General features: G+C 47.4%; 1 protein-coding gene across 1 annotated transcript; it reads left to right on the forward strand.

The window, feature by feature from the left end:
• The first annotated feature begins 5,936 nt into the window (after positions 1-5,936).
• CCL22 (C-C motif chemokine ligand 22) lies at positions 5,937-13,752 on the forward strand. Its single transcript, XM_006059060.4, has 3 exons — positions 5,937-6,056; positions 7,455-7,578; positions 12,215-13,752. Exons 1-3 carry the CDS (start codon positions 5,984-5,986, stop codon positions 12,297-12,299), a joined length of 282 nt encoding a protein of 93 aa, XP_006059122.1. The 5' UTR covers positions 5,937-5,983; the 3' UTR covers positions 12,300-13,752.
• Positions 13,753-14,372: the final 620 nt, after the last annotated feature.

Here is a 14,372-nt window from a genome sequence, read left to right on the forward strand (position 1 = left end):
ATCACTTCCACATCTAAAAAATACTTCTTCTTTTCTCCCCGTGTTTTCTTATGAAACATTTAAAAATTTCAGGAAAGTTGTTAGAGCAGTTTAAGGATCACCAGTGTATCTACCACTGCACTGTAACATGGTTAACATCTAGCTGTGTTTGCTTTCTTTGGGATATTGTACAGGTATATCCATATACACACACACACGTAACTCACATTTGCACATATATATGCATGCGCACACACACATACCAAGTGTACATACTTACATGTATATGTATACAACACACAGATGTAGGCATATGCACACTTGTATGCACGTGCACCTATATGTATATGCAGTACATACATACGTATGCATATATGCACATACATATATACACACATCTCTCTCTATACACACATCAATATGTACTCATATACATGAATACCTCACCTGAACTGAACTCTTTGAAAATAAGATCATCATGAATTTCACCCCTAAAAACTTCAGGTGCATCTCTTAAAAACAAGGACATTCTCCTACACACCTTTATAGTCTTTATCATACCTAAGAAAATCAACAATAAAGCCCTAATTTCATATTACATTTAAATTTCCTGGTTTCAGGGAGCTTAGCTCTGTGCTCTATGGTAACCTAGACGGGTGTGACGGGGTGAGGTGGGGAGGAGGCTCACGAGGGAAGGGAAATATGTATTCCTGTGTGCTCAGTCACTGTAGTTGTGTCGACTCTTTGCCAACCCATGGACTGCTTCTGGCCAGGCTCCTCTGTCCATGGGATTTTCCAGGCAAGAATACTGGAGTGGGTTGCCATCTCCTCCTCCAGGGGAATCTTCCTGACCCAGGGATTGAACCCACATCTCCTGTGTCTCCTGCATTACAGGTGGATTCTTTACTGCTGAGCCACCGGGGATGCCTGGATATTTGTATACATATGGCTAATTCATGTGGTTGTATAGCAGAAACTAACACAACACTGTTAACCAATTATCCTCTGATTAAAAATAAAATTTAAAAAATAAAAGAAAAAAGAAAAATAAATAAATTTCCATGTTTGTCCTCAAAAGATCTTTTATAACTGTTTCTCAAAATTAGGATTCAACTAGTCTATACATTGTACATATTTGACTGTCTCTTAAATCACTTTTAATCTTCAATGTCCCTAATCCACATTTTGTAAAAAAAAGAACATTGACTATGTGTTGATCCCCAGACAGCTGTCTTTTTGGAGGCCTGGAAGGTTCCACCTTCTGCAGTTATCTGCCTTCTCGTGGAATCATTCATCTTCCTCTAGACCCTGTATTTCTTATAAAACGGGATTCAGGGCTAGAGCTTGATTAGACTCTGGGTAACACCTTTCTTTTTTCTTTCAAGACAATTTTCTGGAGTAGTTGGGTTCACAGCAAAACTGAGAAGGGGGTAGAGAAATTTCCTGTGTACTCCCTCCCGCCACACATGCATGGCTCCCTCGCTATTAACATCCCCCTCCAGAGTGTGCATTTGTGACAACTGATGAGCCTACTTTGACACATTGTAACCACCAAAGGCTATAGTTTATAATATTATGGTTTATTCTCTCTTGGTGTGTGGTGTATGGGTTTGGACCAAAATACAATGATGTGTATCCATCGTTATGGTATTATATGGAGTATTTTCACTGCCCTAACACTCCTCTGCACTCCACTTATTCATCTTTTCTTCCCTCTAACCCCTGGTAACCACTAATCTTTTTATCATAGTTTTGCCTTTTCTGAAAGGTCATATAGTTGGAGTCATACAGTAGTTAGCCTTTTCAAATTGGCTTCTCTCACTTAGCTAGTCATTGGAAAAGGAAATGGCAACCCACTCCAGGATTCTTGTCTGGGAAATCCCATGGACAGGGCTGCCTGGTGGGCTACATGACTTAGCGACTAAACAACAAGAACAGTAATATGCATTTAAGTTTCCTCCGTGTCTTTTCACACTTTGATAGCTCTTTTCTTTTTAGCAGTGAATACTGCAAGGAGATCCAACCAGTCCATTCTAAAGGAGATCAGTCCTGGGTGTTCTTTGGAAGGAATGATGCTAAAGCTGCAACTCCAGTACTTTGGCCACCTCATGCAAAGAGCTGACTCATTGGAAAAGACTCTGATGCTGGGAGGGATTGGGGGCAGGAGAAGGGGATGACAGAGGATGAGATGGCTGGATGGCATCACCGACTCAATGGGCATGAGTTTGAGTGAACTCTGGGAGTTGGTGATGGACACGGAGGCCTGGCGTGCTGCGGTTCATGGGGTCGCAAAGAGTCGGACATGACTGAGCAACTGAACTGAACTGAATAATTCCATTGTCTGAAGTACCACATTTTACCCATTCACCTACTGAAGGACATTTTGGTTGCTCCTAAATTTTTGACAATTAGGAATAAAGTTGCTAAACTATAGGCTTTTGTGAGGACATAAGTTTTCAGTTTTCCTTTGGGTAAATACCAAGGATTGTGATCATTGGACCAGACAGTAAAAGCATACTCAGTTTTGTAGGAAGCCTCCAGACTTTCGAAATGGCTGTACTGTTTAACATCCCACCAGCAACGAATGGATCCATGTTGCTCCACAGCCTCCCTGTTGTCAGTGTCCCAGACTTTGGCCATTCTCATAGGTGTGTAGTGGTATCTCCTCATTGCTTTAATTTGCATTTCCTTGATGACATAAGATGTGAAATATCTTTTCATATGCTTTTGTTTTCTTACTTTTAATTGATAATATATACATCATGTAAAATTTACCGTTGTAATCACTTTTTAAGTATACAGTTCAGTGGCATTAAATACATTCACTTTTTAAATTCTTTATTTAGTTTGGCTGTGCTGGGTCTCCACTGCTGCAGGCAGGCTTTCTCTAGTTGCTGTCAGCGGGGGCTGCTCCCTGGTTGCAGTGCTCAGGCTTCTCCTTGCAGTCCGTGGCTTCTCTTGTTTGAGGCTCGGTAGTTGCAGCACCGGGCTTAGTTGCCCCGTGCGGCATGTGGAGTTTTTGGACCATGGATGGAACCTGTGTCCCCTGCACTGGTAGGTGGATTCTTGACCACTGGACCACCAAGTTGTGCAACCATCTGCACCATCCATCTCCACAACTTTTCTGTCTTCCCAAACTGAAACTCTGTATCCATTAAAGACTAACTCCTCATTCCCTCTGCCCTCCAGCCCCTGGTAACCACCATTTTAGTTCCTGTCTTTATGAATTTGACTCCTCCAGGAACCCCACAGAATGGTAATCATGCAGTATTTGTCCTTCTGTGAGTGGCTTTTGACGAGGTCTTCCAAAGCAATGCTATGCACTTCCAGGGCAGATCCATCAGGAAGCCCATAGGAATCGTAGTTGAACAGGCCCCGCCCGCCTCTCCCAGCCGGCTGCCCTCTGTTCCCGCACTCACTCTGCCCCAGCTTCTCAGCCCTCTCACACTTGACCCTTGCCCTTTCCTCCCTGGTGGGCTTCTTAGTATCATCTGAATTTCAGCTTGCATGTCACCCCTCATAGACTACACAGCCTGCTTTCCCATGGCCACCGTCTGTTTTGCTCCGTTTCATTTCCTTCACGGTGCTCACTGCAGCCTGACATTACCTTGCTTATTTTTTTTTTCCCTCTGTTTATTGTCTGTCTCCAAGGTTCACTGCTGTGTCCCCAGATCCTGGTGGTGTACCTTGCACATGGCGGGTTATTGTATTAGTCTCCCCTTGTGCTGTGATAAATGGTGGTTTAATACAACACAAATTTGCTATCTTACAGTTCAGAGGTGGCTCAGTGGGTAAAGAATCTGCCTGCAATGCAGGAGACATGGATTTGATCACTGGATGCGGAAGATTCCTTGGAGGAGGGCCCAGCAACCCATTCCAGTATTCTTGCCTGGAGAATCCCATGGATAGAGGTGCCTGGTGGGCTATAGTCCGTGGGGTAGCAAAGAGTCAGACACTACTGAAGCAGCTGAGCACGCACCCATGCACAGTTTAGAAAGTCAGAAGTCCTAAATCAGTCTCAGTGATATGAAATCAAGGTGTTGGCAGGGGTGTTTTCCTTCTGGAATCCCTAGGGGAGAATTTGTTTCCTTGCCTTTCCCACCTCCTAGAGGCTGCCTGCATTCCTGGGCTCACAGCATCATATCATGTAAACTTCTGCTTATGTCATCCCTTATCCTGTCTGTGTCTGATGCATTTGCTGGCCCTTCCTATAATGTCCCTGAGATTGGATTGAGTCCATCCAGATAATCCCGGAAGTCTCTCTGTTTGAAGGGCTTGAACTTAAACACAACTGCAAAGTCCTTTTTACTATTTAAGGTCACATATTCACAAGTTCAGGGAATTACATGTGGACGTTTTGGGGGGTTCATTATTTTGTCTACCAAGGGCTCAATAAGTATTTGTTGAATGGATGAATAAATGAATGGCTGGATCCCTTTACAAGTAGAGTACTGCTGAGTCCTGAACTCCAGGCTGGCTCAGCCACTTACTTCCAAGTCCCTTTTTTCTCCTCCATTAGATGTATTCTGAGCACCCACAATGTACCCCACTCTTGGGAGACCCTGGACTGCCAAGAAAATAAATGGAGACCCTGCTTTCCAAGAGATGAGTCAATTTGGCTTCTGGGAGGAGCCCAAGAAAGAGAAAATATGATGTAATTTATTTGAGTCCATGTTCTAGGTCACCCCAAAGAATTTTAAGTCCTGAGGGGGTGTGCTTACCTAGAGGCTGACATTTCAAACGGCTCCTGATGCACGAGTAGGAGTTTATGCAGTAGGGAAGTGGAAAGGGCATACATGGCCAGGGACAGGCCACAGACCTCTTTGAGGAACTGTGAGGAGAGTGATGTGATTCCTCATGGGAGGGAGACCAGTTTTAGGGGGGAGGGTCGTATCTGGAATAGAGGTCTTGAAGGTCACAATCAGGAGAATGGGTTTAGCGGGGGCGCAGAAGGGTTTTGAAGCAGGCGTGTGGAGGTTGGAATCAGGGCTGCTCCCTCTGGTCACTGCATTGTGGAGTGGGGAATGAGGGGCCAGCACCTGAGCCTGGGGTGGAGGCAGCCAGGACAGGGTAGGGACAATGGGGACAGAGATAAGGGGACAGATCTGAGAGAGACTTAGGAAGTAGGATCAGTGGGACATGGTGGTAGATTGAGAAGGGGGTAGCTGAGGAAGAGGGTAGAGACAGCTGGAAAGAAGGACAGAAAGAAAGTGAAAGTCACTCCGTTGTGTCTGACTCTGTGACTCATTGAATTCTCCAGACCCGAATACTGGAGTGGGTAGCCTTTCCCTTCTCCAGGGGATCTTCCCAACCCAGGGATGGAATCCAGGTCTCCTGCATTGCAGGCAGATTCTTTACCAGCTAAGCCACAAGGGAACTTGGAAATATAAATGACCATGAACTGGCCCAAGTTGAGACCTTGTGATAAGCCCTGGAGAATGCTGGTGATGTGGGAGAGAAAATAAGCCAAGGGGTCCATAGGCTTCTCCCTTTGAAGACACATCCATGATGAAGGTCACCAAGGGGACAAGATGGGCCTCAGTTCCAGGTGAGGGCTTGGGGCTGTTTGTCTCCTGTCCCCATTCTCACTTGATTTACAAACAACCACTGGGGTAAGTCAGTGGGACTCTGAAAACATCTCCCCCATTTCCAGATGGGTAAACTGAGACCCAGAGACGTCCAGTGACATGGCCAAGACCACACAGCCAGCAGACCCCAGGGAGCACAGGCCTCCAAGACGCCCAGCTCAAGGGGGATTTCACATCTCTTGAGACTGAGGGAGAGGTGAGCGTGGGGGTCCCCTTTGAGTGATTCCTGGCCACAGAGAATTTCCTCCTCTTTGAAGGAAGCGGGAGTTCTTCTTTCACAATGTGAATGTCAGAGACTCTGGCCTCACGGGTGACTAAGAGTGTCTGAGGCTTGTGGGTGTAGCAAGTGCTTAAATACCAGACCTCCCTGTCCTTTGGTGATTGTAGACACCTGAGCTGGGACACAGGTCAAAACGATGGCCAGCCTGCAGACCCCTCTCCTGGCTGCCCTCATCCTCCTGGCTATGATACTTCAAGCAACAGAGGCAGGTGAGATTGGGAAGAGGCAGGGCTCTCTGCAGAAGTCAAGGTCAGACAGTAGTGGTGGAGAGAGTACTGAACTGAGAGCCGAAGACGCCAGTCTGTCAGCTGTTGGGCTAGTCCCATTGCTTCTACCAGACCTGAGTCTTTACATCTGTTAAATGAGCAGTGCTGAAGGCTTGGAGTCTAGGATCTGCCTCAGCTGGGTTAGGGGTGGTGGTGGGCATGGCCCAGGGTCCCCCTAGAGAACTCAAGAATAGGGTCTTGGGGTGTGGAGAAGGAGCCCCTGAAGGAGGACCGCCTGGGTGGGGAAAGGTGGGAGCAGGGGTAAGGGCTATTCCCTTGGAAGACTGGTCCTGCCCTCTCACTGCTCCATTTTTGCTCCGGAACTTCCCCTCAGCACTGGGCTGTTGATTTCTCTTTCCATCTCAAGGTCTGCTCTTCTGCCCTTTGTTGGGTAGGGGAATGAGGACTGGGCTGGGAGTCAGGAACAATGATTGCTCATTTACTGGGGTTCCTGAGCACTCTTCCCTGCATTAAAGGCCCCAGAGAGTAGGTACTATTATTACCCCCTGGATCTGAGGAGGAAATTAGGTCTCAGAGATGTTACGTGATTCAGAGTAGAGTAAGACTCGAACCGGGGCTTGGGTGACTGGACTCTGTCTGAGCCCTTGACCTGACACTCTCCCGGGTCCTGCTGTGTGGTCTGGGCAAATCCGCCTCCTTCTCTGGACCCCAGTCTCACCATTTGCTCCAGGAAGGGGATTAAAGTAGATGTGAGCTGAAGGGAAATTCTCCAAAGACCTGGAGAGTTCTTCAAAGTGCACATCTGTTTCAGCCTGGCTGGGACGAGGCACCGAGCTTTTCTGACAAGCTCTTAGGTGATGGTGATGAGGATCCACAGACCTCACGTCGAATAGCAAAGTTCTAAAGCTCCTTCCTGTTCAGTCTCTGGATCCCATCTAGAGCTTCAGCATTGTTCCCTTTGTTTGGTTGAGTTTTGGTGGGTTTTTCATTCTTGGCCACACTAGGCATTGTTTTTTGTTGTCTGTCTGTTTGTTTTTTTGGGGAGTGCTATACCACTTAAAGAACCTTAGTTCCCTGACTAGGGATCGAACCTGTGCCCCCTACAGTGGAAGCACAGAGTCCTAACCCCTGGACCATCAGGGAAGTCACCTTAGGGCATGGCTGATGCTCAGTGAGTCTGACTCCCTCTCCCCCTGAGCTGGCTGATGCAGAGTGTAGACTCTGGGTGCTTAATGGCTTCTTAGAGATCCACCAGTGGGGTCTTTGAGGGCCCAGAATCCTTTGGACACCAACCTTCTGCATGAGAACAGAAAAGCTGAGACAGAGGTGAGGGCCAAGGGAGACCAGCCTGTGACGCCTCTGAACACCCCTCTCCCCCAGGCCCCTACGGTGCCAACGTGGAGGACAGCGTCTGTTGCCGGGACTACATCCGTTACCCTCTGCCCCTGCGTTTGGTGAAATATTACTACTGGACTTCAAATTCCTGCCGGAGACCTGGCGTGGTGTGAGTAGGAAGCTGGGGAGACAAGGCCCTAAAGAGCCTGAGGGGTGTTGGCCGGGAGGATCCAGGTGCTCGTGGGTGGGCTCTACCAGGGGCTGGAGGAATGCAGCCGGACGCCCGGATGCCAGGGGGAGCCCCTGGCTGGACTAGATGGCTCAGCTGAGGCTTGGGTGTACCAAGGAAAAAAAAAAACAAACCCATGTGATCATTCGACAGATCTTATCGGGCACTTCCTTTGTGCCAGGCAGCACGTGCCTGGTTCTGAGATCACAGAGGGTGCATCCGCGGGCATGGTGAGATAGGTAGTGTAGAGCTGCTGTAGACGTAGGGTGCAGGGGACAGGCTGATCCCCAGTGCCCTGAGATTTAGTTATTTGAGGCAATCCATTCTAATTTTTTTTCTTTTTGTTTATTGGGATATAGCCCATTAACAAATAATGTTGTGATGATTTCAGATGAACAGCAAAGGGACCTGTAAAGGGATATACATACACATATATCCATTCTCCCCCAAACTCCCCTCCCATCCAGGCTGCCACATAACACTGGGCAGAGTTCCATGTGCTGTATATAGTAGGCCATTGTTGCTTATCCACTTTAAATATAGCAGTGTGTACATGTCCATCCCAAACTCCCTAACTGTGCCTCCTCCACCATCCTTTCGCCCACGCAGGAGCCATAAGTTTGTTGTCTAAGTCTGTGAGTCTCTTTCTATCTTGTAAGTAAGTTCATTTGTATCATTTCTTTTTAGATTGCACATATAAGGGATGTTGTATGATATTTCTCCTTCTCTGTCTGACTTACTTCACTCAGTGTGACAATCTCTGCTGCTGCTGCTGCTGCTAAGTCGCTTCAGTCATGTCCGACTCTGTGCGACCCCATAGACGGAAGCCCACCAGGCTCCCCTGTCCCTGGGATTCTCCAGGCAAGAACACTGGAGTGGTTTGCCATTTCCTTCTCCAATGCATGAAAGGGAAAAGTGAAAGTGAAGTCGCTCAGTCGTGTCCCACTCTTCGTGACCCCATGGTCTGCAGCCTACCAGGCTCCTCCGTCCGTGGGATTTTCCAGGCAAGAGTACTGGAGTGGGGTGCCATCTAGGTCCATCCATGTTGCAGAAAATGGCATTATTTCATTCCTTTTCAATGAGGCAACCCATGCTTACCAGGAGAATATTAAGAGCTGACACTAAGTGCTTCCTCTGGGCCAGGCACTGTTCTGAGCATGACTGTTTCATTCTCATAGTGATCCTACAAGGAGGTGCTATTATTTCCATTTCACAGATAGAGAAACAGCCTCAGGATGGGATGAGGAGAAATGACTTGTTCAAGGTTGCCCAGGCTGGAACCAGGACTCTTGGGTCCTTGTTCTCCTTTGCTGCTTTCTCTCAGCTTCTTTGGTTCATTTTCCTTGGCCTGGAGTCTGCTGGGATGTTTGAACCTGGGGATTCATGAGCCCCTTTGGGTCTGTGTCATCTTCTCATCTTCATCCTTCTCATTCATCTTCCACCCCTCAAAGGGGTAAAATGCAAGAAGACTGAAGCAGGAAGCCCTGCTAGGGTCTTGGTTACTTCAATACTGGACCTCAGTTTCCCCATCAGTATAATGGGAATGGCCACCTTCATTTATTTTTATCAAACGTGTAGAGAGTGCTTGTTAAGTGCCAGTTACTGTTGTAAACACTTTATAAATATTAATAAATAGTAGTCCTTCAAACAACTCAGTGTAGCAGGTACTGTGAAATCTCCTTTTTACAGGTGGGTAAATGGACACAGTGAGTTATGGGGCCTTTTTGAGCGTCGCAGGGCATGATAATAGGAAGTGGGAGGTGTAATACTCAATTTCTGGCATTTAATAGATGCTCAGTGAGAGGCAGTTGCTGTTGTTTAGTCGCTCAGTTTCTTAGTTGTTCTTTTGTGACCCCGTGGACTGTAGCCCACCAGGCTCCTCTGTCCATGGGATTTTCCAGCAAGAACACTGGAGTGGGTTGCCATTTCCTTTTCCAGGGGATCTTTCCAACCCAGGGATTGAACCTGAGTCTCCTGCCTTGACACATGGATTCTTTACCACTGAGCCACCAGGGACACATGTGATTATTAGATCTTGAGCCAGAAGGGATTCTAGAAGGAATGTGGTTCAATGAATGGCCAGGCCTTGTCCGGTGCCACAGAGCAGCCAGGGCAGGCTGTCCATGGCCAAGATCAATCCTGCTTTGCTGCCTTTTTTGTTCTTTCTGTTCATTGGTCATCTGTGTGTATGTGTGCACACACGTGTGCAGATCAGGGGTGTTTGTTGTAGCTCTGGCAAAAGTGGAAGCCCGAGCCCACAACTGCCACGTGGTCTTGGGCTGTTGCTCCCCACTCTTGTCTGCTCTCAGGTCTCTCCAGGGCGGGCCCGGATGGGGATGTTCTCTGAAGGCCCTGCCCCAGAGCATCCAGTTTACAGCAAGCACGATAAGGCAGGTCTTACCAGCTCTGGCCCTTGGGCAAGTTCCTTTACCTCATTGGGCCTCACTTTCCTCACTATGAAGCAGATAGAATACTGGAGGCTCACAGGGTCGTTGAAGGATTTATGAAGAAAATCAATGTTAAAAGTTCAGGCCAACATATACCAAGTGAACCTTAAAAATGCATTTCAATATACATTAGGTGCAGCCAAATCCTGTTTGATTCCATTTCCATGAGGTACCTAAGAATAGTTGAATTCATAGTCAGAAAGTACATTGGTAGATGACAGGGGCCAGAGAGTGGGAGGATGGGTGGGGAGATAGTGTTCAATAGGGACAGACTTTCAGTTCAGGAAGGTGAAAAATTCGGAAGATGGATGATGGTAAGAGTTGCACAATAATGTGAATGTACTTAGTGCCACTGAACTGTCCAGTTAAATATGGTTAAAATAGTATGTTTTATATTATGTGACTTTTATTAGTTCAGTTCAGTTCAGTCACTCAGTCGTGTCCAACTCTTTGCGACCCTTTGAACCACAGCACGCCGGGCCTCCCTGTCCATCACCAACTCTTGGAGTTTACCCAAAGTCATGTCCATTGAGTTGGTGATGCCATCCAGCCATCTCATCTTCTGTCGTCCCCTTCTCCTCCTGCCTTCAGTCTTTCCCAGCATCAGGGTCTTTTCAAATGAGTCAGCTCTTTGCATCAGGTGGCCAAAGTATTGGAGTTTCAGCTTCAACATTAGTCCTTCCAATGAACACCCAGGACTGATCTCCTTTAGGAGGGACTGCTTGGATCTCCTTGCAGTCCAAGGGACTCTCAAGAGTCTTCTCCAACACCACAGTTCAAAAGCATCAATTCTTCAGCACTCAGCCCTCTTTATAGTCCAACTCTCACATCCATATATGACTATTTGAAAAACCATAGCCTTGACTAGATGAACATTTGTTGACAAAGTAATGTCTCTGCTTTTTAATATGCTGTCTAGGTTGGTCATAACTTTCCTCCCAAGGAGTAAACGTCTTTTAATTTCATGGCTGCAATCACCATCTGCAGTGATTTTGGAGCCCCCAAAAAATAAAGTCTGACACTGTTTCCCCTGTTTCCCCATCTATTTGCCATGAGGTGATGGGACCGGATGCCATGATCTTAGTTTTCTGAATGTTGAGCTTTAAGCCAATTTTTTTCACTCTCCTCTTTCACTTTCATCAAGAGGCTCTTTAGTTCTTCTTCACCTTCTGCCATAAGGGTGGTGTTATTTGCATATCTGAGGTTATTGATATTTCTCCCGGCAATCTTGATTCCAGCTTGTGCTTCTTCCAGCCCAGCGCTTCTCATGATGTACTCTGCATATAAATTAAATAAGCAGGGTGACAATATACAGCCTTGATGTACTCCTTTCCTATTTGGAACCAGTGTGTTGTTCCATGTCCAGTTCTAACTTTTGCTTCCTGACCGGCATACGGGTTTCTCAAGAGGCAGGTCAGGTGGTCTGATATTCCCATCTCTTTCAGAATTTTCCACAGTTTATTGTGATCCACACAGTCAAAGGCTTTGGCATAGTCAATAAAGCAGAAATAGATGTTTTTCTGAAAGTCTCTTGCTTTTTTGATGATTCAGCAGATGTTGGCAATTTGATCACTGGTTCCTCTGCCTTTTAAAAAAAAGTTAAAAACAGACCTTTGGGCCAGCTCATGGCACAATTATATAGCATCTACTGTCTGCTGTGCACTGTCGTGAGCACATCAGTTTATATATTAATTCATCAAATCGTCATCAGATTCCCAGGAAGTTGGACCATAGTTATCGCGCCCATTTTACAAATGTGAAAACAGAAGCTCAGAGAAGTTAAGGGACTCGCTAACAAGTGGTAGAGCTAGAACTTTAATCCCAGATAAGCTGGTTCCAAAGTTCATGCTCTTGGCCACTATCCACTACCCGATACTCTCTCCCAAGACAGTGTCAGCAGTGATTATGAGCCTCATGTGCATTCTATTTCCTGGCCTGTCCTGGCGCTTGGGGCTGGGGCTGAAGGTATGGGAAGTCCTTGATGTTTATTCCCCCTGTCCTTCTTAAGACATGTGAGTCACCTGCATTTATGAGTCACCTGCTGTATGCAAACCGTCTGCAGTGGACCATGGCATCCTTGCTGCATGCTAATGAGGCTTCCTTCTCCCCCTGGTGTTTCTCCCTTCCAGCTTGCTGACTGTGAAGGACCGAGAGATCTGTGCTGACCCCAAACAGCACTGGGTGAAGAAGATTCTCCAGAAGCTGAACCAATGAGGCAGGCCCTGCTCTGATGACCGTGGCCTTGGTTCTTCCAGGAAGGCTCACAGATCCCCACCTCCCTCCTGTTACAGCGGCTTCCTGACATGAGCCTGTGCCAACGACTCTTTCAGTGCTGAGAGAGCTTAATCCCTGCAGCTGTCACCCTCAGTCAAGCCTCCAGCTGTGACTCTCATCTCCCCTCTTACCCTCCAACCCACCCTCTGCCCCACCAAAGCCAGAGGATCCACCATCCTGGTCAGTCACTCCTCTGCTCCAAACCCTTCCATGGCTCCCCATTGCCCTCAGCTGAGGTCAGAGCTCCTGAGCTTGGCACCTCAGTCTCCAGTCCTGCCTCATTTCCCTTCATGCATGTTGGGTTCCAGCTCCCTGTTCTCCCAACCCATGTCATACCTTTCCACTTCTGGCTCTTTTCCTGGGCTGCTCCTGATACCCAGAATGTCTTTCCATTTTCTGCACCTGTCCGACCCCATCTGTCCTCCAGGGCATCATCACTTGACCTAAGCAGCCAGTAATTGAGATTCAGTTTTTTAAATTTCCATGGGCCCTCTGCCTCTCTTTAACAACACTGATCACCATCTGCCCAGAATTCTCAGGACTTGGGAGCTTGTCCTCCAGCCCTACCAGCTAGACCAACATCCACACCTGAGTTACTTTGGTCTCCTGGCCTCCAGCACAGAGCACAGGGGCTGGTTCAGAATCAGAGCTCAGTAACAGGCTGCAGACTGAGTCAATGAAAGTAGTTTCTCTCTCCCGCCTCCCAAAGGCTCTCATGCATCAATACAGAGACTTAAGGTCATCTAGAGAAGGGCTGGTGGGGTCCATTAGGAAGCCTCAAATTTGCCCAGAATCACTTTTCTCCCCCATTTTACCTGCATGTTAAAGGTCTTTAACCTTCTTGCTTCCCTTGGGTTTTTACTGCCCCTCCAACCTCCAACATCCAGGCCTGATTTCTTCAGAGGGACTCTTCACAGTCCCTCATTTTTTCTTCCTCCTTTCCCAAATAGCTAATAATGAAATTCATGCTACAGTGTGAATGACTACACTTGGCTTGGTATTATAAGCTCTAGTTATATTTGTGTAAGTAAAGAAGGCAAATGCTTAAAAGGCCAAATAAATGATGGGAAGAACTTCTAGGAAATGTGTGGGATGGGAACAAGGCAGTGATTTCCTGACCCCTGAAGTGAATGTGTGGGGTATAGTTAAGGGAAAGAGCCTCGAATGGAGGTTGTTCTCAGGTGGCTGTGGCCAGGCTAATGACTGGGATTTGGGACTCATCTGGAGCTCTTTGGGGACAACAGGTTCCCCAGGTATCTGTGCTTTTTCCTTTCTGAGGGACCCTGATGCAGCATGGCAGGGTGGTTGTCACTGTGTGACCCTGAGGAGAACATTTAACCTCTCTGAGCCTCACCTGAGAATAGGAATACCCATCCGAAGGGATTTGCTGTTAGGCTCAGGTGGAAGCCACAGAGAATGTGGCTTTGCCAGGCATAAACATCAGTGTCTTTCAGGGCTTCTGTCCCCTCCTACAGCCCAAGGGCATTTGTCCACTATAGGTACTAGAAGTGTTAACCTGCCCGCTGCCCATGCACATGGCCTCCAAATGTTCTGGGATCTCCCTCTGCTCCTGTCCTGCCCATGCCACTGCCCCTGCCCCTCAGGCCTTCTGGAAAATAAATCCTCTGCAACAGTGTCTGCTTTGTTCCTTGGCATGTGCTGTTCCTGTGAGGTGGGGCAGGAGACCCACGGCCCCCTCTCTCCCGGAGGAGAAGCCCTTGACATTGGTACATGGGCTGGCTTGCACAAGGTCACCCTGTGAGAGGGTGGGGAGTCTCAGCCAGACCTCAGGACCTGGGAAGTAGCCGAGCAGGTGCCAGCAGGGAACCCCAGACATGTGTCCACCCTGGGACCACTTGACAGTAGGAGTTGATGAAATCATTCATTCAGTCCTCAAGTGTAGATCTTTGAGAAGCATATTCATTCACTCATTCAATAGCCCAACCTTAACCTTCCCCCTTCAAGGAAGAACACAGAGACAGAGGAGAGTGTATTAGTCAGGAAATGCTACTT

Source organism: Bubalus bubalis, chromosome 18, assembly GCF_019923935.1.
Source record: "Bubalus bubalis isolate 160015118507 breed Murrah chromosome 18, NDDB_SH_1, whole genome shotgun sequence".
NCBI lineage: Eukaryota > Metazoa > Chordata > Mammalia > Artiodactyla > Bovidae > Bubalus > Bubalus bubalis.